At 38.3% G+C, this 25,525-nt stretch overlaps 1 protein-coding gene across 1 annotated transcript in view; it reads left to right on the plus strand.

Moving 5' to 3' along the window:
- Positions 1-928: 928 nt before the first annotated feature.
- Positions 929-25,525, plus strand: part of LOC150091373 (mitochondrial import inner membrane translocase subunit Tim13-like) — a 30,366-nt gene continuing 5,769 nt past the window's right edge. The window contains exons 1-2 of the mRNA XM_090383536.1: positions 929-1,086; positions 18,987-19,055. Of these exons, the coding sequence (XP_090239662.1) occupies positions 982-1,086; positions 18,987-19,055 (174 nt within the window). The 5' untranslated portion in view covers positions 929-981. The remainder of the gene's footprint in view (positions 1,087-18,986; positions 19,056-25,525) is intronic.

A 25,525-nucleotide genomic window follows, 5' to 3' on the forward strand; every position in this document is an offset into this window, starting at 1 on the left:
CATGAGGAAGACTTTCCCCTATTGCCCTAACCTCCAAATTCCCCAGACATCAAGCCCATCGAGCATCTGTGGTTTGTGTTGGAACAGCAACTCCAATCTGCAACGTCTCAAACACGGACCTTACAGGAGTTAAAGGATCTGCTGGTTATGTGTTGGTACCAGATACCATAAGACACATTTAGAAATCTTGTAGCGTCCATGCCTTGCTGGGTACGAGCTGTTTTGGCTGCACGTGAAGGACCAACATCATATTAGGTAGGTGGTCATGTGTTTGGCTCATCGGTGTAATTACATAGGTCATTTGCTGATTAGATATCGACCGGTGCGTTTCGATAGGTGTCTTTTACATAGAAAAGATTTCACTTACTCCGTATATCTCTACATTTTACGTAGAAAAGCGTGCGTGGGGGGTGAGCAGGGGGCGAAGTCCCCTAGTTATTGTTATTAGCAGATTTATAATTCATTCATTAAAATGAAAACGTGTATATTTTTTGTATTGCGAGGAGCCCATGCCGGAAAAATGCGTTTTCTAAAGGGGTCAGAGGGGAAAAAAGGGTGGGAACCCCTGATGTAAATGACACGTTTTTTTTTTATTTATCATAGGGAATTCATTTTTTTTCTGTATATTTTTCTAAGATGGTTTTATAAATTTATACTGAGACAAAATATCCTTGCAAGAACACCTACAGACGGTTTGAGGGGTTTCTCGGAGATAATTTCAAATAATTATGCTCAGAAACTAATTAATGGACACCTGGATAATGTTCTTTTTTCGTATAGTGATAAGTCCGGCCCTTGTTTCTTACTATGGTCTGTAGGGGGTGTTCTCTGCAAAGACACATGCTTTGGTTTGTGAACGTTTTGTATACGTTCTTTTTATAATAAAAGTTGTATATATCTATATATATTTTTTTTTCTTTTGTTTTTGCTATAATTGTGTAAGGAACTCAGTTATCGCTGGATGATCAAGAAGTCCTTAGCATGGATTCATTGCAGGGAGGCAAAATGACTGGTATGCAAAAGGAAGAGTTGATGGGCCAGGTGAAACAACAAATAGCCGTTGCGAACGTGCAAGAGTTGCTTCAAGTAAGCGAAGCTAAAGATAAAGAATTTCGTTTTATACTTCCCTAAAGCATATCCCATTTCATCATACTTAAAATACTAACAATAGTTAAACAATGGGCAGTGTATTCTGTGTGGCAAAGTATGTTGGGTGTCATTGTACATTGTCCCAGGGCCAATGAAACATTTTTCCGCTTTCTTTCTACCCCTCCCCTGACCTTTTGCATTATTAGCCATATGATGCAAGAAAGCCTGAGGCTTATGCCGCACCAGCCAAAAAAAAAATTCCCGAGTTACCCTGAGAGAGAGAGAGAGAGAGAGACAGAAAGAAATCGAAGGGAAGCACCAAGAAAGAGAAGAACGATGATATCCAGCTCAGGACCGTGGGTTTGCCAAGCCCATACTCACCAGATGTGAGCCCCATTAAGATTATCCTTGCTACTTGCTTTCTTCTTGCTTATTACTTGTTTCTTACTATCCTTGTTTTAAAAAGGGTAGGTGGAACAGTATCAGGGTATGTCTGCCAGGGGCAGATGTTGATGACGTTGTAGAGCGGATATCATCTTTTAAGGGCACAAAAGGTGATCTAGTTGTACACGTTGGCACTAATGATATTAAGAGTAGGAGACTGGCGGAATTACTTAACAAGTACAGGTCACTGTTGAAAAAAAGCCGTGAATTAGGGTTGAATTTGAAAGTGTCTGCAATTCTGCCCAGACCCGATAGGAGGGAGTATATGATGAGAGCCCTGTCGATCAATTCGACCCTGGAAGGATTGTGCAAGGCTCAAGGGGTAGAATTTTTTTCAGCCTGGTCTGTACTTGTTAACAGGAGAGACTGCTTCTACAGGGATGGGATACACTTAAATAGAAAGGGTGCAAGAATGTTTGCTGATGCTATCGAGGCAGTGTTAGGTGGGTCGGAAAACTGCTAGTTGGGGGGGATACAAGGACTAATAGATTAACAGTAGCCACTGGCAGAGGTGAAAGTGATTCTTGTACTGCTTCTATTGGAATGAGCCGCAGCCTGGAAAATAAGATGCAGGATAGTTCAGAGACTGCTGGGAATCACTGGGGTACAAATAAACACATAGGTTGTGTTAGGGTAGCTAAGAAAAAGAACAGATGCATGTATACTTGCGTGTACACCAATGCTAGGAGTTTAGTAAATAAATTTGATGAATTTGAGGTATTGCTCAAAACATCAAAGGCAAATATTGTGGGGATTTCAGAGACGTGGTGTCACACAGATATAAGGAATGCAGAACTGGAATTTGGGGAGTACAATGTCTACAGAAAGGATAGACAGGGTAGGAAGGGAGGAGGGGTTATGCGATTAGTTAAGAAATGCATAAAATCCAAGGAAGTGAAGCCAGTCGACATTGCTGGACAGTGCAGTGTCGAGTCAGGTTGGTGTGACATAAGCATTGGTAGATCAAAATTGAGAGTAGGAGTGTGCTATAGGCCTAATGACTGATGAGTATAATAAGAAACTGTACGAGAAAATAGAGTGGACCAGTAAATCAGAGAGTCTTATAATGGGGGATTTTAATTTCCCAGATATTGACTGGAATTTGGGGGCTGGTCACTCACACACTAGCAAGGCTTTTGTGGATTTATTGGATGATTGTTTTCTACATCAGCATGTTCGGGAGGCAACTAGAGGGAGTAATACTCTTGATTTGATTATCAGTAGTGATTCTTCATGCATTAAGAATCTGCAGATAAATGAACCACTAGGTGGCAGTGATCACAGTGTGCTGAAGTGGGATTTACTCAAAGAGGTAACTACCATTAGGGGTAAAGGGAAGGGTTATTGCTTTCGTAAAGGCGACTACGATGGACTGAGACTGTATTTAAACTCTATACAGTGGGACCAACTGATGATGTTACCAACAACAAATTCAAAATCGGAAGCATTCAAAGAACTTATCTTGGAAGCTACTAGGCTTTACATACCAACTAAGAAATATGTTCAAGGTTTAGGCCTAAGTGGATGTCAGATGAACTAATGAGACATATGGTAGAGAAGAAAAATGCATGGGATACATACAAATTAACACGTGACAGAGAAGCCTATGATAGATACAAGTTGATCTGTAACCAAGTTACAAAGGAGGTTAGGCAGGCGAAGGCAGATTACGAGAAATCTTTGGCAAAGAAAAACAGCAAAGAGTTCTTTACTTATGTAAACTCTAGAAGAAAGGGGATGAATCAGATTGGTCCACTTGATATCGATGGTTCAGCTGTTGGTGATCCTGCTCAGGTAGCTAACAAACTGAATGAATATTTTGCATCGACATTCACACATGAGGAGGTATTCAGCGAGGGGAATGCCAGAGGTGTATTCAACTCTGGCAGTAAGCTAGAGAATCTTATAATAACTGAGAGTAAAGTGGAGGAGAAATTGTTGAAGATAAATACAAGAAAGGCACCTGGGGTGGATGGGATCTATCCACTTATATTAAAGGAAGCAGCAGAGGAAGTAAGCAAACCCTTAGCCATAATTATGCGAGTTTCCTTGGACTCAGGGGAAGTACCCATGGACTGGAGATGTGCAAATGTGACCCCAATTCACAAAGGAGGATCAAAGGCTGACACAAGTAATTATAGACCTGTGAGTTTAACTTCTGTTCCTGGAAAATTAATGGAGGCTCTGGTTAAAGAAGCACTGCAGGATCATCTAGACAAGACTTCAGTCATAGCTCAGACACAGCATGGTTTTGTTAAGCGGAAGTCTTGCCTGACCAATTTGATTGGATACTATGATGCAGTCACAAAAGAACTGGATGCAGGGAATAACTTTGATATTATATACTTGGATCTTAGAAAGGCTTTTGATACTGTTGCACATGGAAGACTGCTGCACAAATTGGAGCAGTGTGGCATTGGAGGCAAATTGCTGCTATGGATAAAGGGGTGGTTGAGGGGGAGAAGACAGAGAGTGGTAATCAATGGACACTGCTCATCGTGGACTAATGTTATTAGTGGAGTCCCTCAGGGTTCAGTATTGGGTCCATTATTGTTTTCTGTATTTATAAATGATATTGATGATGGTATATCAAGCTTAATGTCCAAGTTGTGCAGACGATATGAAGGTTGGCAGGGTTTTCAAGGACACTACTGACACTATGCTACTGCAACAGGATCTGGAAAGGTTGAGCAGATGGGCTTCGAGGTGGCAAATGAAGTTTAACATTGACAAATGTAAAGTACTACATATGGGAAACAGCAACCCCAGAGCAACATATCAACTCTGTGGTACTACACTGACAGTGGTAGAGAATGAAAGGGACCTGGGGGTGGTTGTGCAGGCAGATATGAAGTTTTCTGAGCAGTGCAGACGGGCTGCAAGAATAGCTCATGGTGTATTGTCGATGATATATAGGAATTTTTCTAGCAGTGATGAGGAGGTGATTATTCCCTTGTATAAGGCAATGGTCAGGCCACACCTAGAGTACTATATACAGGTCTGGAGGCCTCATTTCAAGAAGGATGTAGAGATGCTGGAATGAGTACAGAGAAGAGCAACAAGATTAGTGAATGGAACAAAGGGGTGCTCTTACGAAGAAAGGCTTAAGTTTTGCAAATTACAGTGTCTGGAGACTAGGCACCAGCGAGGTGATCTGATAGAGGTGTATAAAGCCTTGAATGGCTTGAGCATCCTCAATGCTGATGGAATTCTTCCTCTTGCTCAGAATAATCACCTGAGAGGGCATAAATTCAAATTGAGAAAAGACAGATGTAGGATAGATGTGAGGAAATTTGCCTTTAGCCAGCGGGTGGTTGGTTAGTGGAATAGACTTCCATCCCTTGTCGTGGAAGTTGATAGCCTAAATAAGTTTAAGACTCAGCTGGACAGGTATTTTGAAGGAACAGAGGGGTGAAGTGGAAGTGGTTATTTTTTTATTTATTTTTTATTTTTTTTGGCTGATGCTGCATAAGCTTGCTTTCTTGCATCAAATGCCTCTACTAATGCTAATGCTACTCAGTGATGATGCTAAAATATAAAATGGATTTTTTTATGCTATCTCTTATATCTCAGGAGTAAGGCAGGCGGTCACATTCGAATTCTACCTTGTGAGGTCAGCATTTAAAAAAAATAAAGTATGTACATCGGATCTGTTTATTACATAGACATATGTGTTACCCTTTTTTGATATCATGGTATCAGCTTTACAGTTATTTTATTTGGACCTAACATGTTAATAACTAATGTTTTTTCTAGAGACAAAGCAGGAAATAACTTTAAAAGTTTATTGAATTACTGTATGTCAAATACTATCAGCTTTCATCATTGTTTTTTTTTTTTTTTTTTTATGATTTTGCAGCATTTTTATCAAAATTTATAATAGGGGCGCATTTTAGCATATTGGTTAGACATTGTTGGTAGCACAAAAAAAGATCCCATAGGCTAATGGTTGCTGACAACCTGCAGCTCATCCCACCACAATCCGAAGATCTGATCTGTGCTTGCTGCCCTCTGGTATTGATAAGGTCGGGCAGGTGCATCCATGAGGAGATAAAGTCCCATAAGAACATTTTGTTTTATATAATTGTATTATGTTTTGATACTTACAAAAGCTACCAATGTGAATGTGCAAGTCTTACCCCCCCCCCCCCCCCCAAATTCTGAGTGTGCTGCTGAACAGTATCTTGTTCGAATGGCAGTGGGACCCTACTGAACACTATATTCCTTGTCAGAGGTTCCTGATTAACCATTCAGTGACTGCATAAGAAAAACTGTCTCTGTACAGACAAAGTGATGAGATTTTTTGTAACCCAAGTTAGGACACCACTATAATGCTTGTAATGAGGTATCCAGTTTTGAATGAAGAATCAAGACTAAAAATGGTAGGAAGAAATATTAAAAAGAGAGACCTTGACTGTTTACAGTCATTTGGGATGGGTACAGAGAAGGGCAATGAGATTAGTAATGGGTACTCTTACTGTTAATTTGCAGCATCTGGCAGTTTTATTTTATTATTTTTATTTTATTATTATTAGCCATATGGTGCAAGGAAGCCAGAGGCTTATGCTGCACAAGCCAAAAAAAAAAATTTCCGATGTTACCTCAGAGAAAGAGAGAGAGAGAGAGAGAGAGATAAGTAGAAAGGAATCACCAAGAAAGAGAAGAATGATGACTCCAGCTCAGGATCCTGGGTGTACCAAGCTCATACTCACCAGATGTGAGCTGCTGGGGTGCCTGTGAGAAGTTTTAAGGCCTTGAATGATTGAATAAGCTAAATGTTGATGGCATCCTTATTTTTTCTGAGACAACAGATATGGGAGTACAAATTTAAATTGAGGAAGTATGGTTGAAAGAGGATAGTCTGATTATCAGAGAGGATGGACAGGTGATGCAGAGGCCAACTGGGCTAGCCAGATGGGTAAAGTGCCTGCCTGGCAACCCAAAGGTGGCGGGTTCGAATCCTGCCTTGGGCTTGGATCAGAGTAGAAAATGCAAACGCCTTGGGAGGTGCAATATTGCCACAGAAGCCGATGCACCAACAACTAACAAAAAAAAAGGTGATGCAGAAAGTTTTTTTTTATTGTTATTTTTTTTTTGCTGATTCTGTATACACTTGCTTCATTTGCCAATACTAATTTCCTGAAGTTCATAATATTGCTGTGCAGTTTGGGGCACACAGACCACAGAAAAGTACTGTTATGCTTCCTGAACCAAAGTCTGAAGACAACTACAGTAAGCCCCCGCTATTCGCGGTTTCGCGTATTCGCGATCGCCGATTTAATATAAAATGAAACCTAAAAAAAATGTGAATTTTAAAGCACCGTGAATATTTTCCGCCATAAAAAAAACATGGGTGTGGCTAAAATTATCTTTCCTGGTCAAAACAGCACTCGGTGGGTAGGGGGAGAGGGGTGACAAAATCGCTAGCGTGGATGTTTCTCGCTAATCCTTATAAATTGAATAAATTTATCAATTTATAAATTGATATGCTTACAAAAAGGATACATCTACCGTTTTGCAGTGTAAAACAGACTTTTTCGAGTGTGTTAACGGAACAAAGTGACTTTATTGTGGACAAGTTCTTTCTAACCCCTACAAAAATATGGCTGCGAATAACAAGAGAAATGTGAAAATATCAAAGAAGGTGATGACATTAGCGAATAAAATTGAGTTATTAGACAAAATTTCTAATGGTGAAAGTGTCTCCTCAGTGGCAAAACATTATAAAATCAATGAGTCAACGGTACAATCAATCAAAAAAAATCCGCCTTAGTGTCCGTGAAAATGCGCTAATTGCTTCCAAAATTTGCTCTGTAACTCGTGATGTTAAATTAGAAAAAAAATGGAAAAAGCTTTAAATCTGTGGATAGAAGAGTGAACTCAAAATAAAATTCCGTTAAGTTCACTCATCATTCGTGAAAAGGCAAAACTCCTTTATCAACACTTTAGCGAAACTGGTGATAGCACTAGCGGGATAACTTTTTTGCTTGCAAAGGCGCTGGTTTGAAAGATTTGTTTGAAATTTCTAATATATATTACATTTAATATTAAATTGTTTCTTATTTTCATTTCGATGCCATATGCTTGCATTTCACTATGTACTGTCTATGTACATAGTATTATTATGAGGTACATATAATACATACATAGACAAAATTTTAGACTAGTTTTTCTTATATGTATATTTCATACTTTAGAACGGAACCCCTTTATTACTATGGGAGCCATAACTCAGTATTCGCGACATTTCTCAGGAACATAACCCCCGCAAATAGTGGGGGTTTACTGTATTTCATACAATAGCAAGGAAAAGGGAAGGAGGGTACCAAAATTACCAACAAAATCCTGCATAAAATGACTTTGGATAATATAAATGGGTATAAAACAAGTACAGTATATAAATACATTGTTATTTATAATAAATATAGCTGTTCATTTAATATTCATAAATGAGTAGTGCAAGCAAGCTGCTAGAAGTCAATGGAGTTTTGTCAGTGATATAGGAACTCTTACTTGGCCATAAAAAATGAAAACAAGCAAACAAATACACAGGAACATTGCTGGCAGGGAATAAAAATATGATTATTCTTATTGTATAAGGCAATAGTTGAGCTACATCTGGAATATTGCATATAGGTTTAGAAACCTCATTTTAAGGACATAGATCTCTTGGAAAGGGTACAAAAAGGAGCAACAAGATTAATTGGGGGCACAAAAGGATATTTTTACCAGGTCTGTCAATTCATTTTACCCAGACCTGGTAAACATATAATGAAATAAAAATATTCATTTAGTATGTGACAGTTTTTTTTTTTTTTTTTTTTTATGAAAACATGAGAGGTATTAGAACCTATAGTACTTAGTACCGTATATGGGTTGGAGGTTGAGAAGACAAAAGAAGATATTTGTTGACATTAGACTTGGACTTCTATAGACTGTAATTTTCAGGAAATACATATGAAGGAAGATTGTTCCAGAAAACGGGAGCTGAATGAATAAACAAGGAAGATGAAAAGTTGGTTCCGTTAGTTTGAAATTGACAGTAAATGGATGGTGGCTAGTGGCAGCATGTGTTCGGACTGTTTTGAAAGAAAGAGCGGGAATTGTAGAAGCAAATTGTAGAAAAGGCATGCAGCAGAAACAGTACATCATCTATGAGACGGAGTGGAGAGACTCTTAGAGATGAGTCATTAATTGACCTAACTGCCCTCTTCTGAATGTATTCTAGATGCCTCAGAGAGGTTTTGGGGGCACCGCCCCAGATGTGGAAACAATATTCCATGGTAGGGTAGATTTCAATTTATACAGAGTGAACAGCTGTTTGGAAGAAAAGTAACACCGAGAGCGAAAGAGAAAACCAAGTTTTTTAGATGCAGAGGAAGCAATATTTGTAATGTGCTTGTGCCAACAGAGATTAGAAGTCAGGGTGATCCCCAAACAAAATATATCATCATGCCTGGAAATCAGAATATCACCAAAGATAAATGTAGGAGCAGAAGAATCCTTTTTGAGAGATATTATTATTAGCCATATGGTGCAAGGAAGCCCGAGGCTTACGCTGCACCAGCCAAAAAAAAAAATTCTGAGTTACCCTGAGAGAGAGAGAAAGCGAGAGAGAGAAGTAGAAGGGAATCACCAAGAAAGAGAAGAATGATGATATCTGGCTCAGGATCCTGGGTGTGCCAAGCCCATACTCACCAGATGTGAGCTCAGGGATAAATAAAGACATGACTGAGTTTTAGAAGGATTGAAATCAACTAAGTTGTCTTTGCCGCACTGGAGATCGGCATTTAAGGAATTGGTAGCAGATATTTGAGAAGTTGAAGCTGATTGAGCAGGGCAAGGTTTCTAAAACTGGGAAGTGGGATGCAACGTGCTGTCATCAGCAAAACTGTGGATAGGATTTTCAGTCAGTGGAAGAATGTCATTAATATAAAAGAGGAAAAGAGTGGGGGAAAAAACTGAACTTTGAGGACACCAACATTAGTAGAGAAGTTAGAAGACAGAGAGCCATCTACCATCACCCTTAGTGAGAGAGAAAACTGGATAACCAATTATAATAAAAAAAAAAAAATTTTGCAAACTATAAGATGGAAGCTTGTTTAGAAGATCTTTATGCGAAACACGATCGAAAGCCTTTGAGATGTCAAGAGCAACTGCTTGCGTTTCACTGAACTTTTCCGAATTTGTCCATAAATAAGTAACATAAGCCAGAATATCACCAGTGGATCAACACCGGCAGAATCCATACTGGCAATTGTTGATCAGATGGAAGGTTTCTAGATAGTTTAAGAATTGGCAATTAATTGATTTCTCCATTATTTTAGAAAGAGTAGAAGTAATTGCAATGGGACAATAATTGGATGGGAGGGATTTGTCACCCTTTTTAAGAACTGGCTGGATATGAGCAAATTTCCAAGCAGAAGGAAAATATTTGGAATAAGAAAGAATAAGAAAGTGAAAAAAAAGGCGGCAAAGAACAGGATTAAGTTCAGGAGCACAGGTTTTGAGAACAAGTGAAGAAATACCTTCAAGACCTGAAGCTTTCTTAGTATGATGATTCGTCAAAATTCTTCTGACATCCTTTTGACGGAAGACCACAAGATGCGTTGAATGGAGTATGGTGGGAGTTGTTTTACCAAGATCATTAATACATGAGTTTGACCAGGGTACCCCTAGGACCATCCTACCATGTATAGAAACCTGGAGGCCCAACACCAAATAAGTAACCATGTATGGGGGGGGAGAAGTGCAGGCAGCCAGGGAAATGGCTTAGCTGAAAAATAATAGTAAGCTAGTAGCAAGGGAATGCAATGTAGAATGAAAGAGTATGACAGGCTGAGTGAAAGGGCTGGACATTGAATGGTATGAAAAAGGCATTATAGTAAAAGGGAATGAATGTTAGTTTTGGTGAAGGAGAGTAACCCAGTATAAATGCAGCAGTGCGTAGCACACGCTTCTTGATTGGACCGGGGCTCGAGCCCGTGACCACCAAATACGGAGGATGCGGAAAGGTCAAGGAATGACCACTGCATATCCCTGGAGCAATATGGCCTTAGTTGCTAATGCTTCTAAAAACCAAATAACAAATAACAACCCAGTATAAGAGCAAAAGAGAGTGAATGAGAGTTATGGTAAATGGAAATGAGTGAAGAAGCGAATGTAATAGGCCGAATGAATACATATTTAAAACAACTTACATTAATTTATATACAGTCGATTCTGGTTATTTGGGACACATCGGGACTAGTGCATTTTGGCCCGATTAAGCGGCTGCCCCAATTATCCGAAGTTTCACGTAAATAGTTTAAAATACAATGGACCGCTGCTTTACAATTGGTTCACTCTACAATAAAAGCCTGTTACGATGGACTCGCCATAGTAAAGTACCGTTCACTATACGATGTGTAGTAAGTACCAGTGATTGTGATCACGTTTGTGAATTGAATTTTAATTCTATTAAACAGCAATTCTAATTAGCAAAAATAGGAGGAATATTATCCACAGGCTATAAAAGTAAAGCTCAAATTTATCCTTTATTACCTTACCAATTAAAAAATTAAATGATACGTGAAAATCGGAAGAATATACGTGAAAATCGGAATAACTAATACGTACTGTAATATGTACATACCAACTAGTTGACACATCTGTTTACTGACATTTGTGGGTGGGGATTAAAGTTTAAAACAGTAAAAAGATAAGCAATCAATAACAAAGAACATAGCACAGACACAAATTGCAAGTAACACGATACGTGCAAGTGAGAACGGAGTAACAAGTTATGAAGCTTTAAAAATAGGAATGAAGAGAAGATTCTGAAAATTATCTTTTTTTATATGATTGAAGATTCCATGGAAGTGTAAACACATTTCATCATTATAACCCACAGAATTCTCGCTGTCGGTATTATCGCAAATTCAGTAAGATCGAGTTTACTATCTGCTTATGATAGATTACACTAACAGAAAAGCCCAATAAACAGGTGACTGCTAATTGTTTTATGGTTGTGACCTCCCGAAATCCGACCGAACCACGTGGTACGGTCTGAGACAATTGTAGGGTAATCTCCAGTGCTGCGGTCTCCTGTTCCGATTAAACGGCATGTTGTCCCAATTAAACGAAGTAAACCCTGGCTATTTTCTTGATTGGGTTCTGTTTTTTAAGATTTGCCCGGATTAACCGGTGGCCCAAATAACCGGAATCCACTGTATATAAAAACAAAAAAAAAAATTATCCAAATACTAACAACATAAACACATCCACTGCATTCACCCCTTATCTTCAAAAAGTAGCTGCTGGGCTTGCCCCTCAACTGAAGAATAACATTACGTTGAGATGCCCAGAGAGTGCAGTGCAGAAAGAAATAGAGTTGAATAAATGAAATGAAATGAAAGCCAGAAGAATAAATGAGAGCATAAATGTGTGAGAGTAATCCTAGTTTTAAACTACTAAAAACCTTACTTATCTTACCCTAATTGTCATGTACTAGTATATTAATTTACATTACACGCCATTGCATCCCCCCCCGGTGTGTGAGAAAGAGGATGAAATGAGTGAAAACTAAATAAATAAATAAATAAAACTAAACAAAATGTAAGAAAAAAGGTTTAAAAAATTATCATAAAATGTAAGAAAAAAGCACAAAATAGAATGGAAGTGGAGTGGGAAAGTGGATTTTGAGTGAAGCAAATATTCCCACCCTCAGTATAAGATGATGGATGGATGGCCAGTGCCCCCCCATGCCCATTCCAGCAGACACCATGCCATGGCTATTTAGCAGCCATGGTGTGGGACACTGACACTGGCCAGCATGGCTTACCCCCTACTGGCCAGTGTGGGATAGAATACAATGCAGGCACCTACATAGGGATTCTTACCCTATATAGGTGCCACCTTTTTTTTTTTTTTTTTTTTTATGTAAACCCCAAACATGAGAGGTGTTTAGAACCTATAGTACTTAGTACCGTGCTTGGGTTGGAGGTTGAGAAGACGAAAGAAGATATTTGTTGACATTGGACTTGAACTTCTGTAGACTGTAATTTTCAGGAAATACGTATGAAGGAAGGTTGTTCCAGAAAACGGCAGTTGAATGAATAAACGAGGAAGATGAAAAGTTGGTTCTGTGAGTTTGAAGTTGGACAGTAAATGGATGTTGGCTGGTGGCGGCACGTGTTCGGACTGTTTTAAAAAAGAGAGCAGGAATTATAGAAGCTAATTCAGAAGAACAGTGCCCATGGAAGTATCTGTAGAAGTGGCATGCAGCAGAAAAAGTACGCCTATGAGACAGCGAGTGCAGAGACTGTTAGAGATGAGTCATTTATTTACCTAACTGCCCTCTTCTGAAATCAAGAAGCCTGAGAGAGGTTTTAGGGGCACCACCCCAGATGTGGGAACAATATTCCATGGCAGGGCGGATTTGTGATTTATACAAAGTGAGCAGCTGTTTGGAAGAAAAGTAATGCCGAGAGCGAAAGAGAAAAACCTAGTTTTTTAGATGCAGAAGAAGCAATATTTGTAATGTGCTTGTGCCAAGAGAGATTGGAAGTCAGGGTAATCCCCAAAAGAGATATATCATTTTGCCTAGAAATCGGAATATCACTAAAGATAAGCATAGGAGCAGAAGAATCATTTTTGCGAGATATAAGACAAGACTGAGTTTTAGAAGGGTTGAAATCAACTAAGTCGTCTTTGCCCCACTGGAGAATTACCTGAAGATCGGCATTTAAGGAATTGGTAGCAGATTTTCGAGAAGTTGAAGCTGATTGAGCAGGACACGGTTTCTCAAAATGGAAAGTGGAATGCAATGTGCTATCATCGGCAAAACTATGGATAGGATTTCCAGTCAATGGAAGAAGGTCACTAATATACAAGAGGAAAAGAGTGGGGGAAAGAAGTGAATCTTGGGGGACACCGGCATTAGTGGAGAAGTTAGAAGACAGAGAGCCATCTACCATCACCCTCAGTGAGCGATCAGAGAGAAAACGTGATAACCAATTACTAAAAACAGTTGGCAAACCATAAGATGGAAGCTTGTTTAGAAGAGCTTTATGCCAAACATGATCAAAAGCCTTTGAGATGTCAAGAGCAACTACTTATGTTTCACCGAACCTTTCCATTGAATTAGTCCATAAATGGGTAACATAAGCCAGAATATCACCAATGGATTGACACTGACGGAATCCATACTGGCGATCGTTGATCAGACAGAAGGTTTCTAGGTATTTTAAAATTTGGCGGTTAATTAATTTCTCCATTACTTTAGAAAGAGTTGAAGTAATTGCAATGGGACGATAGTTGGGTGGGAGGGATGTCACCCTTTTTAGGAACTGGCTGGATATGAGCAAATTTCCAAGCAGAAGGAAAAACACTTTTGGAATAAGAAAGTGAAAAAGGGCAGCAAAGAACAGGAGTAAGTTCAGGAGCACTGGTTTTGAGAACAAGTGGAGAAATACCATGAGGACCTGGAGCTTTCTTAGCATCAAGATTCGTCAAAATCCTTCTGACATCCCTTTGACGGAAGACCACAGGAGGCATTGAATGGAGCGTGTTGGGAATAGTGGGAGGTGTTTTACCAAGATTGTTAATGCATGAGTTGAAAGAAAAATGGGATGCTAGCAGGCCAGCTTTATCCTTGGCTGAAGTGACAACAGAACCATCTGGTTTGGACAGAGGTGGGAGCAGAGATGGGCAAAAGTTGCGGCCAATAGCTTTGGCAAGAGACTAGAATACTCGGCTACCATTAGGGCAAGAAGCAAGTTTTCTACTCTTAGCCTGTTCAAACTCTAGTTTGGACTGATTAATAACTCTTTACAATTGTTGTGAGCTTTGGTGTAGGCAGAAAATGAAATTCTTCTCTTGGACAGCCTTAGCACATTTATTGGAAAACCAAGGTTTAGATAAAGGACGAGATTTTAAAGTGGAGTGTGGGATAAAGAATTCCATTCCTGCAAGAATAATTTCACTGACACGATCTGAGCAAACGTTGACATCAGATCTTTTGAAACAGTAATCCGACCAAGGAAAAGAAGTCTCGCAAGTCATCCCATTTTGCATTCTTGTAATGCCAAACAACACGAGGTTGGGAATAGCCATGAGATAAAGGCTCCATTGGAGAAGAGACAATCACTAAGTTGTGATCTGAAGTACCTAAAGGACCTCTCACTTCGACCGTGTACTTAGAAAGGTTGTTTGTGAGAAAAAGATCAAGCATATTGATTAGGATTGTCCGGTATTTGAGGTAAATGAATAATCTGTGCAAGATCATTAGTAATTCCAAAAGCCTCGGCATCTCGACCAGCTGGGTCGGTGTGACCAGAAAACGGAAGCCAGCTGGAGTTGTGAACATTAGAATCACCAAGAAAAATTACCTCACTCTTAGGAAAGTTGGACTGGAGAAAGTCAAGTTGCAAAGAGCTCCAAGTGATTAGTGGAGTTGGGAGAACGGTAGAGACAACGGATGAATTTGACACAATGAGGTAGAGAGATTTTAAGCCAGAGAAGATCAAAGAGAGGAGATTCCAAATTGCCAAGTCTCTGACAGAGAATATCAGAATGGACATATGCACAAGTACCACCTTTGAGGCAAAATGAATCACACAGCGAATAATTTGGGCATCTGAGATGAGCAGTAGTTGAATCAACCAATAACTGAGATACTGTCAGAAAAAGTACATGGGGTTTGGCAGACTGCAAGTGGAAATGGACATTGTTGAGATTAGAATTGAGACCACGTATATTTGTGAAATGAATTAGGAAGTAGTTGTGAAATGAATTAGGAACCTGGGTTGATTGATCTCTCATTCCTCCAACCTGGGTGGCACCCCCCCCCTTTTGTATGGTGGGTAATCGCACCACCACCTGTTAACTGCTATCCAGACTAACTCCCACCACTTCAAACTTCCACTTTCCTTTCACTTTTTTATTTTTTTTTTAAATTTACTGGGCTTTCCCTGTCTATAGCCTTGACTACCACAGGGTTCGCTCCACCAGTGCTTTATAGTCCCTGTTGCCCGGCCTACCTCCTCGTGGTGCTGGATGGTAAACTGGAGGTTTTTGTGTGAAAACACAGGCCGTTAGGCTGAGGCCAGATAACACAACCTCACACTAACACTACACAAACACTCACTAACCTACATAAATCTGGCCACAGAGTTTTGTATTCATCACATTGCTTGACACAGAGTTGAGGGGAACCCCCGGAGTTGCATTACAATTAACGGTATACACTATGTCGATTGTGATTGATCAGACAAGATTGCTCCTTAACGAATCCACACTGTGACTGCAATATAATAGCATTCCTGTCTGGATTGTTCTGCATTACTTCATTAATCATGACTCCATTATTTTCCTTGGAACAGAAGTTAAACTAACAGGTCTGTAATGCTCATGTCACCTTTTTATGCCCCTTTGTGAATTGGGGATACACTTGCCCATCTCCAGTCCTTAGGGTCCTCCCTCGAATTCAAAGATGCTCTCGTAATTAAAAGGTTTGCTCATCACCTTTGCTGTCTCCGTTAACATAACTAGACAGATCCCATACACTCCGGTGCCTTTTTTATGTTAAGCTTCAATGATTTCTCTTCCACTTTCCCCTCAGTTATTACAAAATCATTTAGTTCCGTTAGATTTTGATGAACGTCTGGCATTTTGCTCCCTAAAGAACTCTTCATGTGTGAATGTAGATGCAAAATGCCTGTTCAGTTTGTCAGCAACCTGAGCAGGATCATCAACATCAAATGGACCAATGCGATTCAACCCTTTCCTTCAACTGTTACTATAAGCAAAGAAATCTTTGCTGCTTTTCTTTGCAGCCTTAGCTTGAGACTTCTCATAATCTGCCTTAGCTTGCCTCACCTCCGTTGTGGCGGCTGCAGACTAATTTATATTTACTATAGGCTTCTTGTATCGTCTGATAATTTATATGTATCCCATGCATTTGTCGTGAGACTCATCAGTACATCTGACATTCATTTAGGTCTAATCCTTGAATAGTATATCTTAATTGGTATAAAAAGCAAAGTAACTTCTACAATTACACGGAATTACTTCTTACAATTACAATATAATTACCTCTATAATTTCACAGAATGCTTCCCATTTAGTATCTGCTGTTGGTAATTTCATCAGTTGTCCCATTCATAAAGTTAAAAACTGTCTTAGACCACTGTAATCATCTTTACAAAAACCTTTTCTCTTGACAGTAGTTAGATCTTTAAATAAATCCCACATGAATATATTGTGATCAGTGCCACTTAATGAGGCTTTTATCTGCAGATTCTTGATGCATGAATTGTCAGTGCTGATAATGGGATCAACAGTATTGCTTTCTCTCATTGCCTTTCTAACATGCTGATGTAGAAAAGAGTCATTCAATTAATCCACAAAAGTCTTGCTACTGTGTTGTGTGAGTGACTATTCCAATAGGTGCAGTCACTATCTGGAAGGTTCTCCATTATAAGACATTTTGATTTACTGGCCCTAAATTGGTGTATTAGACACCATGTCCACTGAATTCACTGCCTTTGATTTTATGTGCTTCTTCACTAAGAGCATATACCCTGCAATCCTGTCCTTTCTGTACACATCGCTCTCCTCAAATTTAAATTCAGGATTCCTTATATCTGAGTTACACCATTTCTTCAATATCCCTACAAAGTCTGTATTTGATGATTTGACCAGCATTTTAAATTCATTTGCTTTGCTCCTAGCATTAGTGTATGCACAAGTATACATGCACATATTTTTCTTCTGAGTAACCATAACACACAGCATATGTATTTGCTTGTACCATGAGGATATCCCCCAGCAAGTCTTGAAATCCTTACACCTTGATGCATTTTGGATAACAAGGAAAAAAAGTGCATCCTGTGATCTTAGCAAAAGCAGTGAACATCTTACTCCCGTTTTTAACCTGTTACCTCTGTGAAGAAGCTTTCTCATATCTGACAAACATTAAAAGGAAAGAAGAAAGTGTCTGCTGAGGAATAACTGTGTGTTTGTCAAAAATTTGGCCAAGAAGAAATAAACCCAATTCTCACACTCAAAGTAAACATTGTAAGGACTTTGGATGTATACTTTTTCTGATGTTTAAATTTTGGTCCAGTTTGATATTTTTATATTTGAAAAAAAAAAAAAAAAAAAATTGTAGACAAAGAAAGACAGAAAAAATAATTTTTTTTTTCTTACATAAGCTAACATCTATATAATATCGGTGTAGATACACTATAGATAACAGATAACTCTTAAGAAACTACAATGGTAGTGTGGTAGGCATCATTTGCTCTATCTCATATTGTGCTCTTCCTTCACAACGAGTTGCCATGGTATTGCACTACCTTGAATAAGTAACACTTCACTAGTAAAGAAGACTATTGTTACTTATTCTCAGTGAGTACCACCACCCAGACGGCACCATTTCAAAGCTATTCGCCTATCATCGGTGGGTGGGCAAGTACTCTGATATTGCAGACACGACATGTTAAAATAGCTTTGAAACGGTGCTGTCTGGGTGGTGGTACTCACTGAGAATAAGTAACAATAGTCGTCTCTATTAGTGAAGCGTTACTTATTTGAGGTAGTGTAATACCATGGCAACTCATTGTGAAGGAAGAGCACAATATGAGATAGAGCAAATGATGCCTACCACACTACTCTCATAGTTTCTTAAGAGTTATCTATGGTATATCTACACTGATATTATATAGATATTAAACTCTTAACTCTTAAAGTATTATGCCTTGTTGCATATAGTTAATTTTAAATAAGCTGACATGTATAGTAGCTCTTTACAAATCAATAATTTAGCAGAAATTGAATTGCACTCTCCACTGTCATCTTTTTAGTTCCTCCATGGTAAAAAGGTTGAGAATCACTGAGTTATGCTATTCATATCCAGTAGACTAATGGGATCATTCCTTATTGTGCTAATGTAGGCAAAGAATTTTTTGCTGTTTTTCTTTGCATTCTTAGCCAAAGACTTCTTGTAATTTTCCTTTGTCTGCTCTTAATCCATTCAGTGACTTGATTGTAGACTAATTTATACTTACTATAGCCCCCTGGTAATTTATAATCATTCCATGCATTTTTCTTCTGTTTCACTGGTGTCATCAGTTCATTTGACATTCAATTATGTCTGGACCTCAAACACTATCTCTTATTTGCTATAATTTCTTCCCTGAATACTTTCCGTTTACAATTTGCACTTCTTAACAACATCACTTGCTCCCTTTGAAAAGAAAACTGTCTAAGGCCACTGTAGTCAACCCTGCAAAAGCAAAATCTCTTTCCTTCAATATACAATTAAAACCCAAGAGGTTTTTTTTTTTTTGTTTTTTTTTGGAAAGATCCTGTATAGTGTGTAGAAATCATCTTAATATATGGTTAATTCCAATTTAGAGATTGTATTATCCTTGATAAAATTGTGATGATAATTTTTTTCCCCACCTTAGAAAATGACAGAAAAATGCTTTGGGAAGTGTGTTATCAAACCTGGAAGTAACCTTGATAACTCAGAGACAGTAAGTGTTTTATTTTTGTATTTATTTTTCTGAGTCTTTGATAATAATGTTTTAAAAAATATTATTTTGTAGCTCAGTATAAATGCTATAGATACAGTTTTCATTTTGAACAGCAGAAATTCTGACTGTGGTCCTGTGGTTAGTTTGCATAGACTTAATGCACATATTCCATGGCAGTCCATGCGACGTGCATATCTTATGGACTGGCAATGGTTCAATGATTACTTTGGGTTTGGTTTTTTTTTTTTTTTTTTTTTAGGAGCATTAGCAACTAAGGCCATATTGCTCCGGGATATGCGGTGGTCATTCCCTGACCTTTCCACATCCTCCGTATTTGGTGGTGACAGGCTCGAACCCCGGTCTAATCAAGAAGCGTGTGCTACGCACTGTTGCTTCTTCCCACCTGGCTACGGAGGCGCCCGATTACTTTGGGTAGCCACAAGTAAGATGGTTTGAGTCTGCACACTATTCACAAAAATTATACAACCCATTGTGTTTAGCAGAAAAACCTGGATTGCTCTTAATTCCACATGTATACAGTCACGATGAATAGGTGAATTCTTTTGGCCTTCGCTGTCATGAAAATAAACAAATTTATTTATTTATAACAAAAAAGGGCTTTTCATAAAAAATGCACAGTTCATTGCAAACTCTAGTATCAAAAATCTGTGTCCCATTCAATGTGTACATAGTCACAATGAATACAAGGTGTGTCTGAAAAGTTTGAGGACTGGTTTTTTTTTTTTTTTTTCTTACGACACTATTAGCACCATACATTAGTCACTGTTGAAACCATTCATTATCAAATCTAAACTGGCTCTATGCCAAGTTTTCTCAATGTGTACAATTGTGTTCGACTGAAAATTTGTGTTTAAGTTGATGCAGTAAAATCACATCATCATGGATTCAAGGACTGAGCAAAGGGTAGCAATAAAATTTTGTTTTAAAGCCAAAAAAAGTGCAACTGAAATAGTTGCAGTGATGAGTGTAGCTTATGGGCACATGAAGCACTATCACAATCCAATTTTTTTTGCCTGGTGTGGGTGGTTCCTCGAAGGGCGGGAAGATGTTCAGAACAATTCACAGATTAGTCTCCCAGCCCATTCTTGTACAGAGACTCAACCATCGAAAAGGTTCGGCAGCTGTTAATGGAAGATCATCGCCCATCCCTCCAAATGAAAGCAGACCAGCTTTGCATCAGCAAGGCTACTATGCATTAAATTGTTGTTGAAGGTTTGAAAAAAAGGAAAGTGTGTGCTCACACTTCGTACTGTATATATTTAAAGTGGAATCAGTTGTGTGTTGAGATTTTATTGAAATGGCAGACAGTGATCCAGACAATTTTTAAAAATATTATAACTGATGATGAAACCTGGTACTGGTACTTTGCATATGAACACAACAAAAAGAGTCAGTTGCATAGGTTGGAGAAAATTCGCTGAGGCCAAAGAAACTCTGGTTCCAAAAATCTTGAACCAAAATAATATTAGTAATTTTTTTTTTTTTTTTTGATTGTCAAAGAGTTGTGCATAAAGGACAGACAGATGAAAAGAAATGGACATGTTAGACTAGATGCAGCCAAGTCAGGTGAGTGGTTCTTGCTTCACAACAATGAACCTTCACACAATACGACCATTGTCAGTTTCTCACACAGAAGGGCATTACAGCACTTCACCATCCTCTGTATCTTTCGGATTTAGCACCTGCTGATTATTTTCTGTTCCCCAAAGTGAATTTTCACCTGAAGGGGCATCATTTTGACAGCATTTCAGGCTTCCACAGAGCTATCCAGAAGCTGTACAACCATGCAAAATAGTGTATCAAGTTATGAGGGATGTGGTTTGAAGGTTAAATGGTAATAAATTTTTTCCTTGAGATTTCGATTTTTTATGAATGTAGTCCTAAAACTTTTCAGACACACCTTGTATGTAAACTATTCTGACTTTAGCCATTCTTGGGAATAAAAAAAATTTATTTAATTTGCTGGTTGTACTGTTAGGGTAATGTATGCAGACATGAATACACACACTGTGAGACAGAGTACACATACTTCCAAATCAAATGGGTCATTCTTTTTTTTTTTTGGACACATCTATACTTGATATTTTATTCAGGCTTATTTCCTGCAATAGTACAGTTATAAAGAGGTTACAAATGCTTCTGGCTCACAGTGATAATAGACTATAAATGGAAATCTATTGTATTTATTTAACTTTGAAATAAGAAGTGACATGATCTTCCTCTCGTGTTATCCTTTCCCGTACAACTTAAACAGACTCAGTCTGTTTAAGTTGTATAGGAAGGGAAAAGTGTATTTGATTGATAGATATACTTATCAGCCTTACCATAATTATTGTGATAGATATTTGTATCTTGAATTTTGATTAAGAGAATAACAGATAAACTATTTAACCTTTCCCATTGGGAATTTCTTGAAAATTTAAAATTTAAAACAGTAAAAATGATAAGCAATTAATAACAAAGAACATGACACACACAAGTAGCAACAAACACAATACGCACGTAAGATAAAGAGCAATGAGTTTCCGAAAACTTATTTATGTTTTTTATATGATTGAATATTTCATGGAATGGGAAACACATTTCACCCTAATAACGTGAAAACCCACACAATTCCACCTATTGGTACTATAGCAAATGCAAGAAGATCAAGTTTACTATCCATTTATAATTGATTGCACTAACAGAAAAGACCAATAAACCAGAAACTGCACGTTGTTTTTGTTGTTTTATGATAGTGACCTCCAGAAATATGCTTTAGAAAAGTATCACGAAGGCGATAACAACTAGCGAGTCAACAGCAGGGATTCACAAAAAGGAATGGAAACGTTGAAAATTACATCTAACATAATAGCAGAGTTTCCCCAGCACAAACTAAAAAATACTGTGTTATGTGAGATTTCCAGCAATTCTAAAACCTTGTTCAAGCAAAACCTTGTTGTAGAAGTACTGTGTTGTGCAAGGATTGCTGCAATTTATCAATCATGCTAAAGCGAAACCGTATTGTAGAAGTACCATGTTATACAGGGCGTGCCTGTACTTAAAATTTATTTTATTTTTACTCTTTAATAGCATACATAGTCCCATTTAATTTATTCAGATTCACAACTAGTGTCACAATGGGCTTTGTGGATAGGTAATAAGTTTATAGTCTCAGTATATGGCACTTGAAAAGGTTGTGGAATTGCAGTATGGAGTTGTTTGGTGGCAAGGACCTGTCCTTTCATTTTGTACCAGGCCAGAATCCAAGGATCTGATAAAATGTTAGTTTGGTGGATGCATTGCAAGAGAGTAACAGAGAATGCATGCTTTTTAATATAGGTGAGAAAAGGAGAGGGGAGACTGCTTCCTATCGCAGAAATTACCGAGAGGTTCAGTATATATTAAGGTAGTTCAGATAAAAAGTTTAATAATCTGATCTAGAGCTAGTTTGATAGCATAGAGCTCAGCATTAGCATTAGTAGAGGCATATGATGCAAGAAAGCAAGCTTATTCAGCATCAGCCAAAAAAAAAAAAAAAAAAAAAAAACCCTCTCCCATTTCACCCCTCCGTTCGTTCGAAATACCTGTCCAGTTGAGCTTTAAATTTGTTTAGGCTATCAACTTCAACAACAAGTGATGGAAGTCGGTTCCACCAACCAACCACCCGCCGGCCAAAGGCAAATTTCCGCACATCTATCCGACATCCGTCCTTCCTCAATTTGAATTTATGCCCTCTGAGGTGATTATTCTGAGAAAGATGAAGAATCCCATTGGCATTGAGCATGCTCAAACCATTCAAAGCCTTATACACCTCTATCAGATCACCTCGCCGGTGCCTAGTCTCCAGACTCTGTAATTTGCAAAACTTAAGCCTTTCTTCGTAAGAGCAACCCTTTGTTCCATTTACTAATCTTGTTGCCCTTCTCTGTACCCGTTCCAGCAGCTCTACATCCTTCTTGAAATGAGGCCTCCAGACCTGTATACAGTACTCAAGATGTGGCCTAACCATTGCCTTATACAAGGGAATAATCACCTGTATACAGTACTCAAGATGTGGCCTAACCATTGCCTTATACAAGGGAATAATCACCTCCTTATCCCTGCTAGAAAAATTCCTGTATATCATTGACAAGACACCATGAGCTACTCTTGCAGCTCGTCTGCACTGCTCAGAGAACTTCATATCTGCCTGCACAATTACCCCCAGGTCCTTTTCATTCTCCACCACTGTCAGTGTAGTACCGCAGAGTTGATACATTGCTCTGGGGTTACTGTTACCCATATGTAGTACTTTACATTTGTCAATGTTAAACTTCATTTGCCACCTCTCAGTCCATCTGTTCAACCTTTCCAGATCCTGTTGCAGCAGCATAGCGTCAGTAGTGTCCTTAACGACCCTGCCAACCTTTGTATCATCTGCAAACTTAGACATTAAACTTGATATCCCATCATCAATATCATTCATAAACACCGAAAACAACAATGGACCCAACACTGAACCTTGAGGAACTCCACTAATAACATTAGTCCATGTTGAGCAGTGTCCATTGATTACCACTCTCTGTCTTCTGCCACTCAACCATCCCCTTATCCATAGCAGCAATTTGCCTCCAATGCCACACTGCTCCAATTTGTGCAGCAGTCTTCCATGTGCAACAGTATCAAAAGCCTTTCTAAGATCCAAATATATAATATCAAAGTTATTCCCTGCATCCAGTTCTTTTGTGACCACATCATAGTATCCAATCAAATTGGTCAGGCAAGACCTGCCCTTAACAAAACCATGCTGCGTCTGAGCTATAACTGAATTCTTGTCTAGATGATCCTGCAGTGCTTCTTTAACCAGTGCCTCCATTAATTTACCTGGAACAGAAGTTAAACTAACAGGTCTATAATTACTTGTGTCAGCCTTTGATCCTCCTTTGTGAATTGGGGTTACATTTGCACATCTCCAGTCTATGGGTACCTCCCCTGAGTCCAAAGAAGCTCTCATAATTATGGCTAGGGGTTTGCATACTTCCTTTGCTGCCTCCTTTAATATAACTGGATAGATCCCATCCACCCCAATTAAGATACTGCATGCTACTTGTAACAAGGCTGATATGGTGGAAGAACTGAACCGCAACTAGCAGAGTATCAGTTTTTGATCTATCGCTGTAGATTTTGTGAAATGATTGCTTGATATTGTTTTTTGGATTCTTGGATTCTTTTTCCATTGCCAAAAGCATTCATCATGATTTTCAGGGATAATCATCCAAGGTGGATCTGAGGTGATGTGTCCTGAAATATATTGCATATTTTGATATTCCAAGCTTGAGTCAGATCCCTAAGTCTAAGTGGGACGGGCCAGTTTTCTTGCTATTACAAAATGAATTCCATTTAATATTATACAAGGGGGCCCTTGAAATCAATGATATTTTTTGAGGGAATGGTTCATTAAAATACAAGAAGAACGTACACTCGGTTTGAAGTAAGAGCAAGGGATTTTAAGTAGAGTGTTAAACAGATTAGTGACGTCAGTTCCACTTCTAGCAGGTTGCATATAATAGTAAATTTATGAAAAATCTTACTTTAATTCGAAATGTTTTATTTATGTAAAACTTTTTTATTCTAATTATTACTAAGTATTGAATAATGTTACTTGTACTTTACTTGGTTATCGATAAATCCAGTACAATAAATGTTCGTTCATTAAAATATAGCTATGATTTTAAGAACACTTAGAAACTCATTTACATTGAACAGCACCATTCATACTAAGAGATAGAAATGCCGCAAATGATGTCACTTCCTAAATGACTCTAATTCAGTCACTAACATTGATTGGGTAGAGTAAGTAGCGGGTAGTAAATATAACCAAAAAAAAAATATAAATAAATGAACTATTAATTTTAGGCCATCCAAATAATCAAATTCATCTACCGTGCTGTGTGTCTTATTTCTGTTAATTGCGTGTGTTCTATGGTAGGTTTGTCTGTTTTGCTGGATGAAAGACCCCAGTTTCTGAGCAGAAAAACCTTGCTTTATTTTACTGCTTTATAACATGAAGTTTTTAAAGTTTTCTAGGGTAACCAGAAGAGAATGAAGGAATCACATTTTCATCCCACAAAACTACTGCAATCAAACTGAAGCATGATCAAAAGAAGGTAAAGAAATTTCACAAAAGGATACTTGAAATGAGTGCCACACAACAGGACATAGACTTCAACACGGCATGAGGAGTCCTCTAAATGTGTGAGTAGCACTGTTGTTTTTAATAGCAGTGGCAGCTTCATAGATGATGCAATTCAACAAGTTACCTTGGTTGTTAACCTCTGTAGTATAAACAGTTTGTTTCATGTGACCCCACACATTAAAGTTAAGGTCAGGAGAATGTGGCAACCAAGAAATGGGACCTCTGCAACCAATCTAGTGATTCTGGTAATGAATGTTCCAGATTATGGTGACAGTTAAGAATTTTCTTAATT

Source organism: Mastigoproctus giganteus, chromosome 1, assembly GCF_048544385.1.
Source record: "Mastigoproctus giganteus isolate SK-2022 chromosome 1, ASM4854438v1, whole genome shotgun sequence".
NCBI lineage: Eukaryota > Metazoa > Arthropoda > Arachnida > Uropygi > Thelyphonidae > Mastigoproctus > Mastigoproctus giganteus.